This window comes from Cynocephalus volans, chromosome 17 (genome assembly GCF_027409185.1).
Source record: "Cynocephalus volans isolate mCynVol1 chromosome 17, mCynVol1.pri, whole genome shotgun sequence".
NCBI lineage: Eukaryota > Metazoa > Chordata > Mammalia > Dermoptera > Cynocephalidae > Cynocephalus > Cynocephalus volans.
This window is the reverse complement of record NC_084476.1, coordinates 36,293,683-36,309,478: the sequence shown is the minus strand read 5'-3', so window position 1 is coordinate 36,309,478 and position 15,796 is coordinate 36,293,683. Positions and strand designations below refer to the sequence as shown.

Sequence of the window (15,796 nt, the reverse complement as noted above, 5' to 3'; positions counted from 1 at the left end):
TTTCAGAACCTTCTCTGACCACCCTCCCCTCCACAAGTCTAGGTTAAACATCTTTCTTTTGTGCTCACATAGCATTCCATACTTAGCCGAATCATAGTTCTTATCAGGCGATACTGACAGAACTTCACTATTAACATGTCAGTATCATACATTTTATGGTAAACTTTGTTAATAATAGCAACAGTAGCAGAAGTAGTAACTATTTATTCAGCACTTGTACTTTATATATAAAGCCAGGTGCTATGCCAAGTAAATATCACCTTATTTTACAAGTCAGAAAAGTAAGCCAAAGAGATGAAATAACTTCGCAACTCAAAGAGCTAATAAATAGCCAAACTTAGATTCTAACCCAGGTCTTTCTGACTAAGAGCTAATAAATAGCCAAACTTAGATTCTAACCCAGGTCTTTCATGCTCCAAACCACACTGTGTTGCCTCCTTGGAACTGTTTTTATGGTTTACCATTGTGTTCCCAGCACCTTAGCATGCTGATTGGCATATAGTAGGCATTTAATAAATGTCAGTTGAATGAATGAATGATTGGTAAAATCCATATGAGGAGATTAGAAAGACTTGAAGGTGGATTTTCAAATATAAATTAACTCATCATCATAGTAGTGTTTAATGAGAAAAGGCCTAGTGGGTTGAAGATTTTTAAAATTCACAAAAGTGGAAGAAGCAATGGAAGAAGAACCACAAGAACGACTGGTTTTCATTGATAAAAACACGTCACTTCCCTACTTCTAACACCTTGTGCATCTGACATTTATTACTAAAATAGCCAAGTAAAAGGTTAATGATTTAACAGTGAAAAGTGTTAAAACCTATTTTTATGGGGTGTCTCCTCATGGAACATTGGCCAGATAAAATAGTTTTCCTTTGCTGCTTCTTCCACATCTAGCCTTACTTATTCAGATTGGATAGATAGTACTTGTAGCCACTTTTTAGATGACTTGGTAGATAAAGAAAAAATATGTGTTAACTGACCTGGGGAACAATTTGTCCATGGATTAAATAACTATTTTTATAGAATAATCAATTTACTTTTAGCTTAAATTTAATGAGTAAACACTTTACATGGCAGTTGTTTTATGGAGTTGATTCATGCTGTCTTCTTTCTAACAAAGCAGATAAACTAAACATGGGACTATGTTCATTCAGGAACATTTCACACTACTGAAGCTGAAGCTAGTTCTCAGGGTCTGACACAGATCTATGCATTGCCTGATATTCCTCGAGATCAAAATGCTGCAGAATCATGGGAAAACTTAGAAGCGGTATGTTAAAATATATATATATATATATTTTTTTTTTTTTGGTAGCTGTGAGGCAATAAAAGTAACTTTCTCTTTCTCTCTTTTTAAGGACTTAATTGAACTTAGCCAACTGGTCACTGATTTCTCTGTCCTGGTGAATGTAAGTATGTAACTGGCTTTGGCTCAGAATTAGATTATTAGAATGGGAGTTTTTTTATCAATTACTAGGCTTTTGATTAGAATTTTGGTAGATATTATAATTTTTAAGACTAGTGTTGAGCCATGGATAGAAGTCCAACTGTCCTCAAATTCCAGATCAATTCAATAAATATTTATTAAGCACTCGTTATATAAAAGGCACTGTGTTAGATGCTTGGCGTTGGAGATCTGACAAGATCAGATATAGAAATAAATGAAGCCTACTCTCTGCCTTCATGGATTCTACTGTGGGTGGAGATAGGCTTGGACCCCAAAACTGAACTTTCACGCATGATGGCTAAATGCAAAAACAATGTATGAAGGTATTAGCAGCTCCAAAGAGAAGCATTTCATTCCAAAGGAGAGAGGCAGAGGTGTGAGGTGGAAGCATTACATTAAGGATCACTTCACATAGGTAGGTAGCATTTGCATGAGCCTTGAAAAATGAGTAAATGTCCACAGATGGTATTGACAGGGTGCATTTTGGAACAGCTGAACAAAGACATGGAGTAGAGAACTGTATGGCCTGTTCAAGAATGACAAGTACTGCAGTATAACCAAAAATAAGGTCACATGGATAAGCAAGGAGGGTGAGGGCCAGATTATGATGGCATTGAAGGCCATACTGAAGAATTTGAACTTCAGTTTGTAAGGATTAAGAAGCCAATATAGATTTTTGAGCAGGTTAGAGTCATGTAATCCAGTCTGTACTTCAGAAAGATGTCTGTGTGGATAACGGCCGAAGAGAGGAGGAGATCATGAGCAGGATAACTAGTTAGGAACCCACTGCAAGAGTTTAACCTGGAGCAGTGGCAGTAGCAGTGTAAAGGTAAAGGACAGCCGGGAGGCAATTCTGGGGTAGACAGAGCAGCAGTTGGAGGAAGATGGAGTCAAAGATAAGAAACATTAAGGCTTTATTCTGCATACGTGGGTACCAGTGATACTGTTAACATAGATTAGGGAGCACAAAGTAATTTTGGTGGCAAAGATAGAATGGATTTTCTATCATTATTTTTCTAAACTGTCCTTATTTTTCCTTCCCAGGAATTATGGGATGGTAGGGTGTATGAGTCTATGTGTGTATATGTACTCATACGTATGTCTGTACAGGTGCAAGCCTGTTTCTGCCTATGCTTCTTTCTAGGTTTAGTTCTTTGTTCTTAACCAAACCATGATTTTGGGGTAGTACATCTTTGAATTATGACTTCCCTGAAATCTGACTTTAAGTTCCTAGATCACACAGTCTCAGAATTAGAATGGGAAAGGATTTCAGAGCCCAACTAATCTAATCCCTCTACTCTTGCTCTGACTTCTCAAATAAATGATCTTTTAGCCTGTTTTTGAACAATTATAGTGCAAGGATACTTGATATTTCCACCATTCCATTTGGAAGTTCTAACTCTTAGAAGTCCTTCCTTATGTAAACTCTGCCCTAATAATAACTTTTCTTTGGTAATTTTGCCCTCTAGAGCCACATACTGAACAAGTTTTGTCTTTTTTCCATATAAAAGTTTTTCAAGGTTTTGAGACCAATATCATCCTTCCACACCCTACCCCACCCCATCATATTTTCTTTTCTTAAGAACCTTGATTCTTTTGTGTTCCTTCTGCAATATGATTTCTAGGCATTTCAGTACTAGTCTCTTACTCTGCTTATTTTCTACTTCGTGGATATTTTCTTGAAATGTAGTGCGTAAAACTGAATGCAGTAAATTGTTTGAGTTGTTTCTGATGCCTCTAAGTCAGAAACAGCAAAATGTTTGAAGTCTTTGGATTAGGAATCTGTATAATCTATTAATGTATTTGCATATGGAAGGGAAAGACACAAGAATCCCGAAATATCTGTTGTTTTTAGAATCAAGATTTATTTAATTATTGTAACTAATAATCTCTGTAAAATCTATACATGTGTGGTTACACAAATATATACATTTGCCAAAAGTCATAGATCTGTACACTTAAAATGTGTTTATTATGGATTGAATTGTGTTGCCCAAAAGTTTAATGTGTTGGAGGCTTGGTCTCCACTGTGACAATGTTAAGAGGATGGGAAATCCTATTGTGGTAGTTGAAAGGTGGGGCCTTGAAGAGGTGATTGGATTGTGAGGACTGCACCCTGTGAATGGTTTGATCCATTCTTGGAATAAGGGGAGTGGTTCTGGTGGCTTTAAAAAGAGAGTGAATGAGGAGGTTAGTTTCTCTCTGCTTCACCGTTCTTGCCTTGTGCCACCCTGCATTGCTGTAGGGTCACTTCACCAGATGTGTTCCCTGGACTTTGGACTTCCCAGCCTCATAAACTGTAAGCAATAAATTTCATTTTCTTACAAATTACCCAATTCCAGATATTTTATTATAAGCAACAGAAATGGACTAATACACTTTGTTTTAATGTATGTAAATTATACATCAATAAAAGTTGATTCTAAAAACAAACTAAACATGTAAAAAGTTCTTCTCAACTCAAGACAAATACATTTCTCTTCCAGTGGGATAGTCACATGAAAGGAAAATTAAGTGTTTGTGACCATTTAACAGTTATAAATTCGATTAGGTTATGTAAGCTGCTCTTAACCCCTAATCTAAGGAAGATTCGTGCAGGAAGACTGGCTATCACTACAACTCTATACAAATGTCCTATTTATAATAATCTGTGTAAGGACATGAGACAGAATGCTATTAGGCAAAAACTCAAAGGAGAACCCCTGATTATTATTTCCAGGGTGACTGAGTTCTCATGACCACATGGCCAAGGACTCACAGAAGCTCCATTTAGGCACAGAATGACCTGGGAACATAACGAGAGTGACCACATCCTCTCATTATCATCACATGGACATGATACTACTATGTAGGCAAATTAACCATATATTTAGGGAACGTTTTCTTTTTCTTTTTCTTTTTTGGTGGCTGGCTGGTACAAGGATCGAACCTTGGACCTTGGTGTTCTCAGCACCACACTCTAACCAACTGAGTTAACTGGCCAGCATTTAAAGAGCATTTTCTAGGTGTATAGCACTGTGCTTAGCTCAATGAAGAATAGAAGAATAGAAAATAGTATAAAAAAGAACCTATAAGACAGTGGTTATGGTTGTACAACATTGTGAATGTACTTAATGTCACTTAATTGTATTCTTAAAAATGGTTAAAATAGTAAATTTATGTTATATGTATTTTACCGCAATAAAAAGAACTTCCAAACCGTTGAGAGATCAAGGGTATGATTCAGTAAAAGTTAATAAATTAATATCTACTAGGCACCCCACTCCATTTTTCTTCAATCTTTATTGCTCAAGTGCCCTCTTTGCAACTAACCCTATTTCTAGTCAAGGGGAATGTAAAGAACCTGGGCCAGTAGTTCAAGAGTATGTCACACTTGTTGCTGATCCTGTTGGACTTCTACCTTTTGCCTTATTTCCTATGGCCAGCCTTATTTCCTTATTTCCTATTGGATTATTTCCTATAATTCTGTTTCACTCTGGATGCATAAAAACTTGATTACAATGGATTAGAGCAGATTCCTCCACTTATTACCTATGTGACCTTCAGGATGTTATTTAACAACAATGACCTTTATAAAATTGACAGAAGGTCTAAATGAGATAATATCTATTACTTCCCATCCTCTTCCCTTTTGCTGACTCCAACTACATTCCTCCTTTTGTCCTTTCCTTATTTGATTCCCTCTTTGGCTCTTTGCCTAAAATTCTGCTTTTGCTGCTACCATTACTTTTAGGTGTTTTAGTACTGGAGTTCCTTCAGTTCCTTTCCTACTGCTGAATCCCCTGATGTCAACATCCTACTTATCTACTCTGCTTACTGCCTACTATAGGCAAACATAATCTTACACTCTGCCTATACATTATAGTGTTTGTGTGTTTGTTTCTGGGCTTTTCTGTGTATATGAGCATACTTCAAAAAGTTCACGGGAAGATTCATATTACCTTTTAATTCTATTTCTCCAAGAACTTTTTGAAGTACTCGCATATGATTGCATATTATTAATGAGTACATATTACATACCATAGGAGTATAGAATCAGAATAGCTCAATGTTAACTGGACCAGTCAGTATCTGAGACCAGAGGTTGGTCTTGGAGGCTGGATGAAATTTAGAGGGGAATAAAGGAAAATACCTGGAGTTTTGGCATTATCTTCTTTAAGAAACTCATGTCCTTCCAAGCACATTAATCAAACTGCACAACTACTGTCAAAACTCTCCAAGGAAGAACATTATTTTTGATGTAAACAGATTTGGGGATGAATTTGTTTAATGTGTTACTATCACTTGATATAGACTACGCTGGGCCTACAAGTGTCCACAACAAACATCCAAGGAAAAAACAACTCTTTATTAATTTTGAATTCAGCTGCTCAAATTTCATTCTGCTTGATAAGTGTTAACTTAGTAAATCACATTTTCTTCAGAATCTTAGGTGTTCCTGTAACTGCTCATCAAGATTCAGTTATTTTCAGGTCAATAGGGGGACCTAATATAATGTTCTTTAAAATGAAATCCATATACATATTCTTAGAGTCTTTTGAGAATTTTTTTTCTTTAAAAAGGGGTCTGTACGTTACTATAGTTTGAGAAACAGTGCAGTGTTCTTCATGAATGGTTTAGCTCATTGTTAAAGAGGTGGTGAGAACATATATGAGGTGCCAAAGTATAAAATGTCAGGCAAGGAGTTTGAAGATTGTCAAATGTGGAAGGATTAGGCAGATGAAAACAAACATAAACAAATCAGGAGCAAAAGCGGGGAGGTTGGGAGATAGAGGTGAGGAGGCCCTTGTGCCACCATAGTTGTTAGGAGCTTGTTTTCATAGACTGGTGTAGGGCTGTGTATGTGTGATTTGGCACAACATAAAGAGTCAAGGACATGGTGGACAAATGGTGACCAGATTCAGCTCGAAATGGAGTCTAGTTTGGCATTCTAATGATAGTGATTGACCACTCCATGACACCAGTTTTCTGCCTAACTATAACATTGTGGGTGTCATTGAGTCCTACTTACTCAAGAAGCAGAATTTGAAGATATGGGCAAAGTTTGAGGATTCAAACTAAGCAAAATAAGGGGAAGAAGAAGACATATCTACATAATTGAGGGATGACTGTTGATCTCAGGATAGAAGCTCTCTGCCCTCTGTGTTATCCCCATGCTCCAGCCCCGTATTTAAGCAAGCTTCATGATATCAGTGGATAAGTATCTATAGATATGGACTACTCCCCAGGGTGAGATGGGCCTCATCAGTGCTGGTGATTGCAATAATGGGGAGCATAATAGTTCAAAATATCAGTGATCCCCATACTATTCTTTTGTTGTGGTCCTTTCTCCAATTATTCCAAAGGATTTTTGGGAAAAAAAATATTAAAATTATTTTAAAATTTAACCTGAATTTAAAAAATAATTAATTAATGCTCCTTTCTAAACTTTTTAGGAAGGAGCATTAAAAAATTTTCCCCTGAGGTCTTGAGCTTACACTTGGGGTATGAAAAGAGTAATATTACTGGCAGGCTCATCTCTCTTGCTGGAATTATTTTGGGGCTGAGGGAAGGGAGACACATTGGCTATTTTTCCTCTACCCTTCAGTTTACCAAGATGTGAAGGTCAATGCTAGAGTTTTTTGCCTATGATTTATCTGCTAGCATAGACTGTTACTGGTAAGAGTGGCAAGTGTTGGGGGTGTCCCAAATAGAAACAATAATAGAGTGTCAGAAATCCAGACAAGTTGGATATTACTAGTGCTGGCACTTTTGGTTCTAAGGGTCAGAAAAAGAAAGCTGACTTAAAGTTTACTGTCTGAGGAAAATAAAAATTGAATGAATGAACGCTAGGAAAGATCTAATGTTTTAGTGCCCTAGAATTTGCAAGCATAATAAGAAAAAGTTTAGTATATTTTTTGATAGAAAGATGAGAGTTAACACTTTCTTGGGAAGATCAGAATGAGTTTTTCTATTTCTCCCCTCATACTTTGCAGACATCACATTTTATCATTACTTCAATTCTAAGAGGTATAAGTATCATTATCCTCATTTGATAGATGAGAATACTGACATCTACAGAGCTTGAATAATTTGTCCAAAGGTACAGAGTGGCAGTGCTGGGGTTTGGACACCAAATAGCTGACCAAAGGTTGTACTCTTAATCTTATGTATAATAGTATTTCTTAAAGTGTGAGAATTATGGACTGGCAGCATCAGCCACCACCTAGGAATTTATTAGAAATGAAGATTCTCAGATCTCACCCCAGGCCTACTGAATCAGAAAGTTGGCGGGTGAGGGGCAGCAATCTGTGTTTTAAGAAGCTCACCAGGTGATTCTGGTGCATGCTCAAGTTTGACAACCATTGTTGTACTTGTCTCTGAAAGAGACGTTCAAAGGAAAAGTGATTGTGTTAGCGATGTCACGATAGTGGTGGTGAATATTGGAATGAACGGTCACCAAAGGCATAACAATGAAAAGGTACATATGTGGTGGATGAGAAGTGAAGAATGTCATTAATACTAATAGGAAAAAATTAGTTGTTTGGGCTACATGTTCTCAAATGAAATGATGATTGGAATTAGAAGAGTGTCTGCCTTGGTGTGAATACAGGTCAGTTATATAAGGGCAATCAAATACTTCGGGATTAAAGATGAATTATTTCACATTCATTGTAGAAGGTGGCATTTATTCTGATATCAAAGGGAGATTCTCTTTTTTTCTACAAATTAAAAAAAATAAAATCAAAATAGTCTACATACTGATTACGATTGTGGTTACATGGGTCCACACATTTGTCAAAACTCATCATACTGTACCATTTAAATGAGTGCATATTATTGTATATAAATTCTATCTAAATAAAGTTGATTTTAAATGGGAATGTGTTCCTGTGTCAAGTAATGAGTTCTTGTTAGCAGAGGTGTTTGAGCAATTCAGTAACCACTTGTCAGAATTGTTGGAGTGGGGCTTCATGCATCAGAGAGAATTGTACTCAATGACTTCAGCATTCCTTCTACCCAGAGAGCTCATGAGTCACAATTGCTGTTGTGTCAACACAGGTGTTGCCATTTTGTATATCATGGTCTATTAATATATTTGATCTGAAACATTTTAACTTGTCATGATTTTAAAATGTATTAAAGTATACAGGTGTAAAACACAGAACATTAAATTTATTCATTGCTCCTTACCGCATATCAGAAGTGGAAAGATTTCTTGGTAGATCAAAACACATGGTAATGTAATTCCTAAAAAATAACAATTTCTGTTTATTGGATCAAGGGCATTTTACTCCTAAGGTAAATTTGCCTGTTTTAATTGGAATCTTCAAAGAAGATACGTTAGGAAGTTTTTTGTTGTTTGATTTTGGTTTTGTTTTTTTTCTGTCAACCCAATGTGATGTATAAATGCTGATTTGGATTTTTTTTTTCTCCTGGAAAGTAGATTCATTTGGAGAATAATGTTTGTATGTTTGAATGAATTTTAGTGTGAAATGCTTTTTGCTGTAAAGGTGCCACCCTTTTATTACCTAATAATTAAGTCCCCCTCTCTTTTTCATGAAAGTGAATTTGTCCTTTGACATGGTTTATCAGATGCTATTAATGAACCACTATTAAGACAGCAAGGCTGCGGTACCCAGGTCCCTGATTACAGGAATTAAAATAGTGTGTGTTGGCTCCTTGCTGCTCCCCAGCAGGAACGCTCACTCATAATTCCTTTGCATCTAGTCTCAGCAGGAGAAGATTGACAGCATTGCAGACCATGTCAACAGTGCTGCTGTGAATGTTGAAGAGGGAACCAAAAACTTGGGCAAGGTAAGATTCTGCTCCTGCTGACAAATCAATGGTACTCCGGCTCCCAGGAATCTCTAGTATTAACCCAATTGATCTGTTCTCTTCAATGTTGAGGGAACCAGCAATTAAGGAAATAAGGAAGAAGTGACACATAGGTAGTGCAAGAAATCAATGGATGTAATATTCTACTCTAAGATTCTTCCTATCTGGAGAGAAATTTTTTCAAAGAGAGGTAAATTATAGTCCTAGTGGGCATTTGATGGTACAAGGTAATATTTGCAGAGGTTCGGGGAGAGGAATGAGAGAGGGGGCAAGAATTCAGTGGGGGCAAAAGTGTAAGGACATGACAGCACTTGTGGAGTGGGGTCATCTGTTTTCTATAGGATGTTGCTTTTAACCTGAGGTACAAAGCATGGAATAATCCCTGTGCAACATAAAAGCTTTGAGAGGAATCTGTGGCTGCTGAATTTGTTTAAATAAACCAGCTAGATTGTTGGTGGATTGATTGTTTTGCAAGTAAAATCAATTTGTTGTAGTGGACTTACTCCACTTCACTCCATTGTAGCTACTCGTTGTAGCTCATTTCTCTGAGTTCTGAGATCTGGAGCAATTGCAGTACCTGTGGAATACTTTTTTCCCCCAGTACAATCGCTAAGGTTAATTATGTACCGAGAGGTAAAGAGGCATTGCCAGGAGTAATGAAAGGAAAATGCACATCACCGCAGGCAGATATTCTCAACACAATTTCTAAATTGAATTTTATTTTTTTTTACAGGCTGCAAAATACAAGCTGGCAGCTCTGCCTGTGGCAGGTGCACTCATCGGAGGAATGGTGGGGGGTCCGATTGGCCTCCTTGCAGGCTTCAAAGTGGCAGGAATTGCAGCTGCACTTGGTGGTGGGGTGTTAGGCTTCACAGGTGGAAAATTGATCCAAAGAAAGAAACAGAAAATGATGGAGAAGCTCACTTCCAGCTGTCCAGATCTTCCCAGCCAAACTGACAAAAAATGCAATTAAGAACCAAACTTTGGTATTATTGGTGCCAACATGTCTATCCTTATGAGGACCTTTGCTGCTGTTGGACACTCAGTCAGCTTTTGGAACACAAAAATATTGAGATAGTGGCTGTAGATGCTCAAGTGGGATTGATAAATGGATTTATTTTGTTGTTTGCTGGGGTGTTAATGGAGATTTTAGAGATTGAGGACCATGGCCTGAGGGCGTATAATGTCTGTCAGGTAAAGTTTAAAGACTGCCAAAGAGCAAATTTTCTGCCTGGAAATTGAAAACTGAACCTGTAACTCTCATAAGGACCTGAGATATGCAGAAATGTTGGGTTATAGAAGAAAAGTTTCTTCCCTAACCCTGAATTGGAGGCCTTAAGGCTAGGTGTATTTAAAGACTATTTAGGCCCATTAGCAAGGAAAAGAATGGGAAGTTCAGGAGCCTTTCTTATCAGATAGGGAAATCAGGACCTAGTGAGGCGCACAGGTTACTACATAATGGAGTCCACTTGGTGAACACTATTACAGTTTGGTCCAACTATATTTTCTGGTTAAAGAAACAGTGTAAGAAAATGGAAAGAGAGGCTCAACTTCTCTTTCAAATATCTTCATTTGTGACACTGGCTTCTTTTTGAACTCTTCCTCTGCCTCTTTTTAAATAAAGAACACCAACTCTCACATGGTAGGACACTTATTAAGACAGTCACCAAGCTCACTCTGTCAGCCTGTGTCCTAGTACCTCAAAGATCTAGTACCCTTTGCGTTCCCTTACTTATAATTTTGTAAAGTACTTTGGTTTATGGGATGAATTCTACCTGCATATAATGAGGACTTTTCTCATAATCTGTTTTTTTTGTATTGTCTCCCATCTGTGTTCATCCTTCCTGTAACCAGGTTAAAAAGAAAGAAAGAAAAAGAAATTTCCAAATATTTCCAATATTGTTAGTGTTTGGGCTAAAGTGAGCAAGGGGAAAAACATGAGACCAGTTCCTGGGTATTTTCCAGTTTTGAGGGGCTGATATATCTGCCACACAGGTCATCTCTGACCCTTAGCTCTCCCAAAGGTGAGAGACTTTTCAGCTGGTCTTTAGGAGAGCTGAAAAGTTTTCTTTTCAGCCAGTCCTTGGGAGAGCTAAGAACTGGCTTTCTACCTCACTTCTGTTACTACCATCCTTTTTCCTGAGCTTTTTTTAAAGTTTTTTTTTTTTTTTTTTTTTTTTTTTAACTTTTTATGCTTCCTTTTACTTTTCACAGATGCTCTTTCTTCCCAGGAATGGCATTCATGCTTACCTTTTCTCACATTGTCTAGAATGTGAGACAAAGCCCAGTGCCAAGACTCAGCCTCAGTGAAGAATTCGTGGTGCTAATAATCCCAACACTTGACATTGACAGCAAGCATGGTCCATCCCAACCCCATGTGTGTCTCAAACAGCAAACAGGTTTTAAATTTAGAGAAAAAGAATTTAAGGTAACAGGCAGCCTCACTCTGTAACCCAACTCATTTGAAATAGGAAGGAACCACCTTTTGCCTTACTCTTCACTCTTTTCTGAGGACAGGAATGGGCCCTGTGCTCTGTAAGGTGTGAGCTTGGTCCAGGAGCCAAGATTCTTCAGGGGGTAGAATGGTTTATCACTTAACTTCTCTCTTGCTGAGTTTACTTTTAATAACTTTTTATTGATTGCTACCTTTCACTTCTTTGTCTAACCTAAAGAGACCTTTCTCTTTCATACTTTTTGAATCTCACGAGTGAATTCCAATAAAGCAAAGCACCATTTCTTATCATTAGATAACTAGAAGGTATCAAGTATTGCTTTTTGCTAATTTATGCCTTTAATATAGGAAATACTTTGAATAAGTGTCAGATTCTGATCCAGTATCTGAAATTGGATACCTGAAAGGTAGATATAATTACTTTTTCTATTTTCTGTTCCTTGTCCCTTTAATACAGAGTGTTCAAACCTGAATAAGGATCAGAACTCACTCAGGTGCTTACTTAAAACAAGATTCCTAAACCTCAGTCCCAGGGGTGATTTTGATATAGCCAGTCCAGCCTAGTCAGCTGAAATTATAAATTTAAGATAGAGTTACATCAGGATTCAACCATATCACTTAATTCTGTAATTTCTAGTATTCATCATTTCCAGTATGCTACCCTTCTTCATCAATGCAGATTAGCCCACTTTGCAAACCCAAAATTGGCTGTGCTTTTAGCCCACCATCTTAGCAGCAGCACTAAGGCTGGTTTACATAAGCATGTGAAGGAGAAAGGAAGCTTGTATTTGAAGCTCACATTTTATTTTGGGATCTCTCATTTTACTGAGCGGGTGTGGGATGCCTCTGTATGTACTCATCTAAGCCTTTGACTTTTACTGCTCATCAGCATTGGAGTATTACTCTAGCAGTCTTCATGCTTAGACAAGTTACAGTCCTTTTTTAAAATTTTATAATTTAAAATTATTTAGAAATTGTATCTCATTTTCCCATAATAGGACTTAATAGCTAACTTTTTGTAGAAATTGCCAGAAGTGTTTAATCAACTATAAATGATATACATATAAACTATAAAGTATTTGTAAGCATAAACTAGTCAATATGGCAGAGAAACAAAAATTTAATGTCCTACAGTATCATTTTAAAATTATCTTCTCCATGATTCATGTCTTATCTTTATTGCAACAAATTAGAAGGTAAGGAATACTTTGATTAAGATCTTAAATTTGTAGGGGCTCATTTGAGTTAAGGCAGCACTCTAAGGACTTTTTTCAAACAATGACCTGAAAATTTCTCTGTAGAGTAGACACTTTGAAACTTTTTGGCTATAACCCACAGTATAAAAAATAAAAAAATCCATTTATATCAAAACTCAAGAGTATGCACAATGAATACCATTATGTGCTGTGCATTCTAATGTTTTTAATTCTGTTTCGGTTTTTTAAATATTTTAGTTGCAACCCACTAAATTTATTTAATAATCTACCAATGGGTTGCAAACCTTAGAATGAAAAAAAGACCCTTACAGAGGAACTAATATTTATTGAATACCTCTGTTTGCCAGGTACTTCACTAGGCATTTTACATGTAAGGAAATTGAGCTTCAGAGGAATTAAATAATTTGCAGAGTTATTAACTACAAAGGGGTGAAGCCAGGATGTTAACTATGTCTGTTAAACTACAAAAACTGTTCTATTTTTCCCTGACTATGTTGTCTGTACAAAAAATTGAGGTTTCACCCAAATGCCCATATATTCCGTAAGGCAGGCTTTGAAATCACCTTTTGTTATTATTATTTTTTAATCTGATTCTTCAGTAAGTGTTCAGCAGCCTCAAAGTTTTTAGTAGTCTGCTATTAAAGTTTTAAATAGTACTGCTGGTGCAGCAGTATATGGTGCTAAATTTGATCCTTAGACTGTAAAATTAAGTGTTTCCATCCCATCCAAACATCCTACAAATTTTCTTACATTCATTGGTTATAAACATTGTTTGAAGTGTTTTTATATAATTTAAGAATAAACTTTAGTGCTTTTTAAAAATTTATCATAACTCATAGAATCAAATGATCATTATCCTTTAAAATGAAACCCATGGGAAGCCATGGAATTACTATAGTGACACTAGTTAGACCATTTGTGAAATTTTTCTTTTGGAATTGCCTCCAAAGACATTTTGCAAACCACATAAGAAAAACCATCTCCATTTTTGTTAGTCACAGACTGTACTCCCTTATAACTTCTTTCTTCCTCAGTTTTGCTTTTCCTCTGCTGGCTTAGCTCTTCCATTCACATATGCAGGAGCCAGTAACCTAAGGATGCCCAGAAAGAGATATGCTAGTACTGCCTAGAACTGGCAAGAGTTCCTAGACTTTGGTTATACTGAAACTGAGTGCTGTACAGGGAGAATCCCATGAGTCCAAACCTCCCTCTGTGGACTGAACAAGGAATAAATACTGGTCATAGCAATCACAAGTGGTTGAGGAAACCTGTAATATAGATACAGTTAGCCATCATGTCTGTGGGCTCTGCATGTGTGGATTCAACCAACTGTGGTTCGAAAATACTCGGAAAAAAAAATTGCATCTCTACTGAACATATAGCCTTTTTTGTCATTCCCTAAACAATACAGTATAACAACTATTTATATAGTATTTACACTGTATTAGGTATAATAAATAATCTAAAGATTAAATTATACAGGAGAATGTGCGTTGGTTATATGCAAATACTACACCATTTTATATCAGGGACTTGAGCATCCACAGATTTTGGCATCTGTGCTTAAATGGCATCTGTGTCTATATACCCATAGCTTCAGTATGACTGGTGGCCTATAGTTTTAATGGTCAGGGAAGGGTTGTTGATTTCGTCTATTATATATAGAATCCATAGTGACGGGAGAGCAATTAGAATTAGGATAAGGGCGAGCAGGATCGTTCATAATCTCACCTCCTGGACATCTATGGTACTTGTGTGGGTCAGCTTTGTGGTTAGCATTAGAGAAATAATACAGAGGACTAGGGAGCTGATTAAGAATACGATTCTCAGGGTGTGGTCATGAAAATGTAGAAGTTCTGTGATAGGTGAGGTGGTGTCTTGAAGACCTAGTTGAAATGGGTATGCCACAAAGATATAAAGGGCTTAAATCTATAAGTTAACTTTGACAAAGTTATGTAATGTTTTTACTAATATCTTGCTGTTGAGAGAGTTAGTGACTATAGGATTGGCTTGAAACCATCCTCAGGGGGTTCAATTCCTTTCTTTCTTGTTTTAGGCTTTTATTACATATGCGGGTTCTTTGCATATGTGATCTGGTGGTGGGCAGCCATAAAATCACTGTAGGTTTGTAGTGGGAAGTTTTACAGCTGAGAATTCTGGTTTTGAGGTGAAGTCTTCTCAGATTGTGAATATTGTTAGTATGGCTATTCCCATATATCCTAATGGCTCTTTTTTTGCCAGAATAGTAGGTCACAAAATGTGAAATTATCGTGAAACTGGACAAGATTAAAATGTAGACCAAAGAATCAGAACAAGCAGGTGGGGGTTGGGAGTGGGGGGTAGGGTGGGGGGTGTGTCCTGGAACCAGCCCCCCACAGATACGGAGGGAGAACTGTATATAGCATACAGTATTTTCTCCCATCACAGTACAGAAACCAGACCATACCTTGTATTAACTTTAAAAATGAAAGGTGTTTCCCAGGGTCCCCTTTGCCGTTCTTTGCTGCCGTATGAAATCTTTGGGAGGAAGGATGAAGAAAAGCCTGGAAAAAAGGTTCTGTGAAATGGGACAATTTCTTGTCATAAAGTAGAACGTGGCTGTGGCTCTCAGGTACTTACAAATGTTAGATAATGTTCTTAGGTAGTCAGAGGCCTAACAAAAAGTAGGGGAGCTTCCCCTCTAGCCTAAATTAATACAAAAAGTTCAGGTTCTGTTTGTGTTTTTATTAACCCTTTATTTTGTTTCTAACCGATGGTTCTCACTATTTATTTTCACTAATTTGACAGCCTTTTACAGAGAAATTTCTCAGGTATTATAAACAATGGTAAGATCCACATAGTATCTACATTGCTTCC

The 15,796-nt window shown here is 37.0% G+C and overlaps 1 protein-coding gene across 2 annotated transcripts in view; it reads left to right on the top strand.

Moving 5' to 3' along the window:
* STX17 (syntaxin 17) overlaps positions 1-11,151 on the top strand; it is a 54,117-nt gene extending 42,966 nt beyond the window's left edge. For both annotated transcript variants that reach the window (XM_063081783.1, XM_063081782.1), the window contains exons 5-8: positions 1,161-1,276; positions 1,365-1,415; positions 9,164-9,250; positions 10,005-11,151. In XM_063081783.1, coding sequence (XP_062937853.1) covers positions 1,161-1,276; positions 1,365-1,415; positions 9,164-9,250; positions 10,005-10,244 — 494 coding nt within the window. In that variant the 3' untranslated portion in view covers positions 10,245-11,151. The remainder of the gene's footprint in view (positions 1-1,160; positions 1,277-1,364; positions 1,416-9,163; positions 9,251-10,004) is intronic.
* Positions 11,152-15,796: the final 4,645 nt, after the last annotated feature.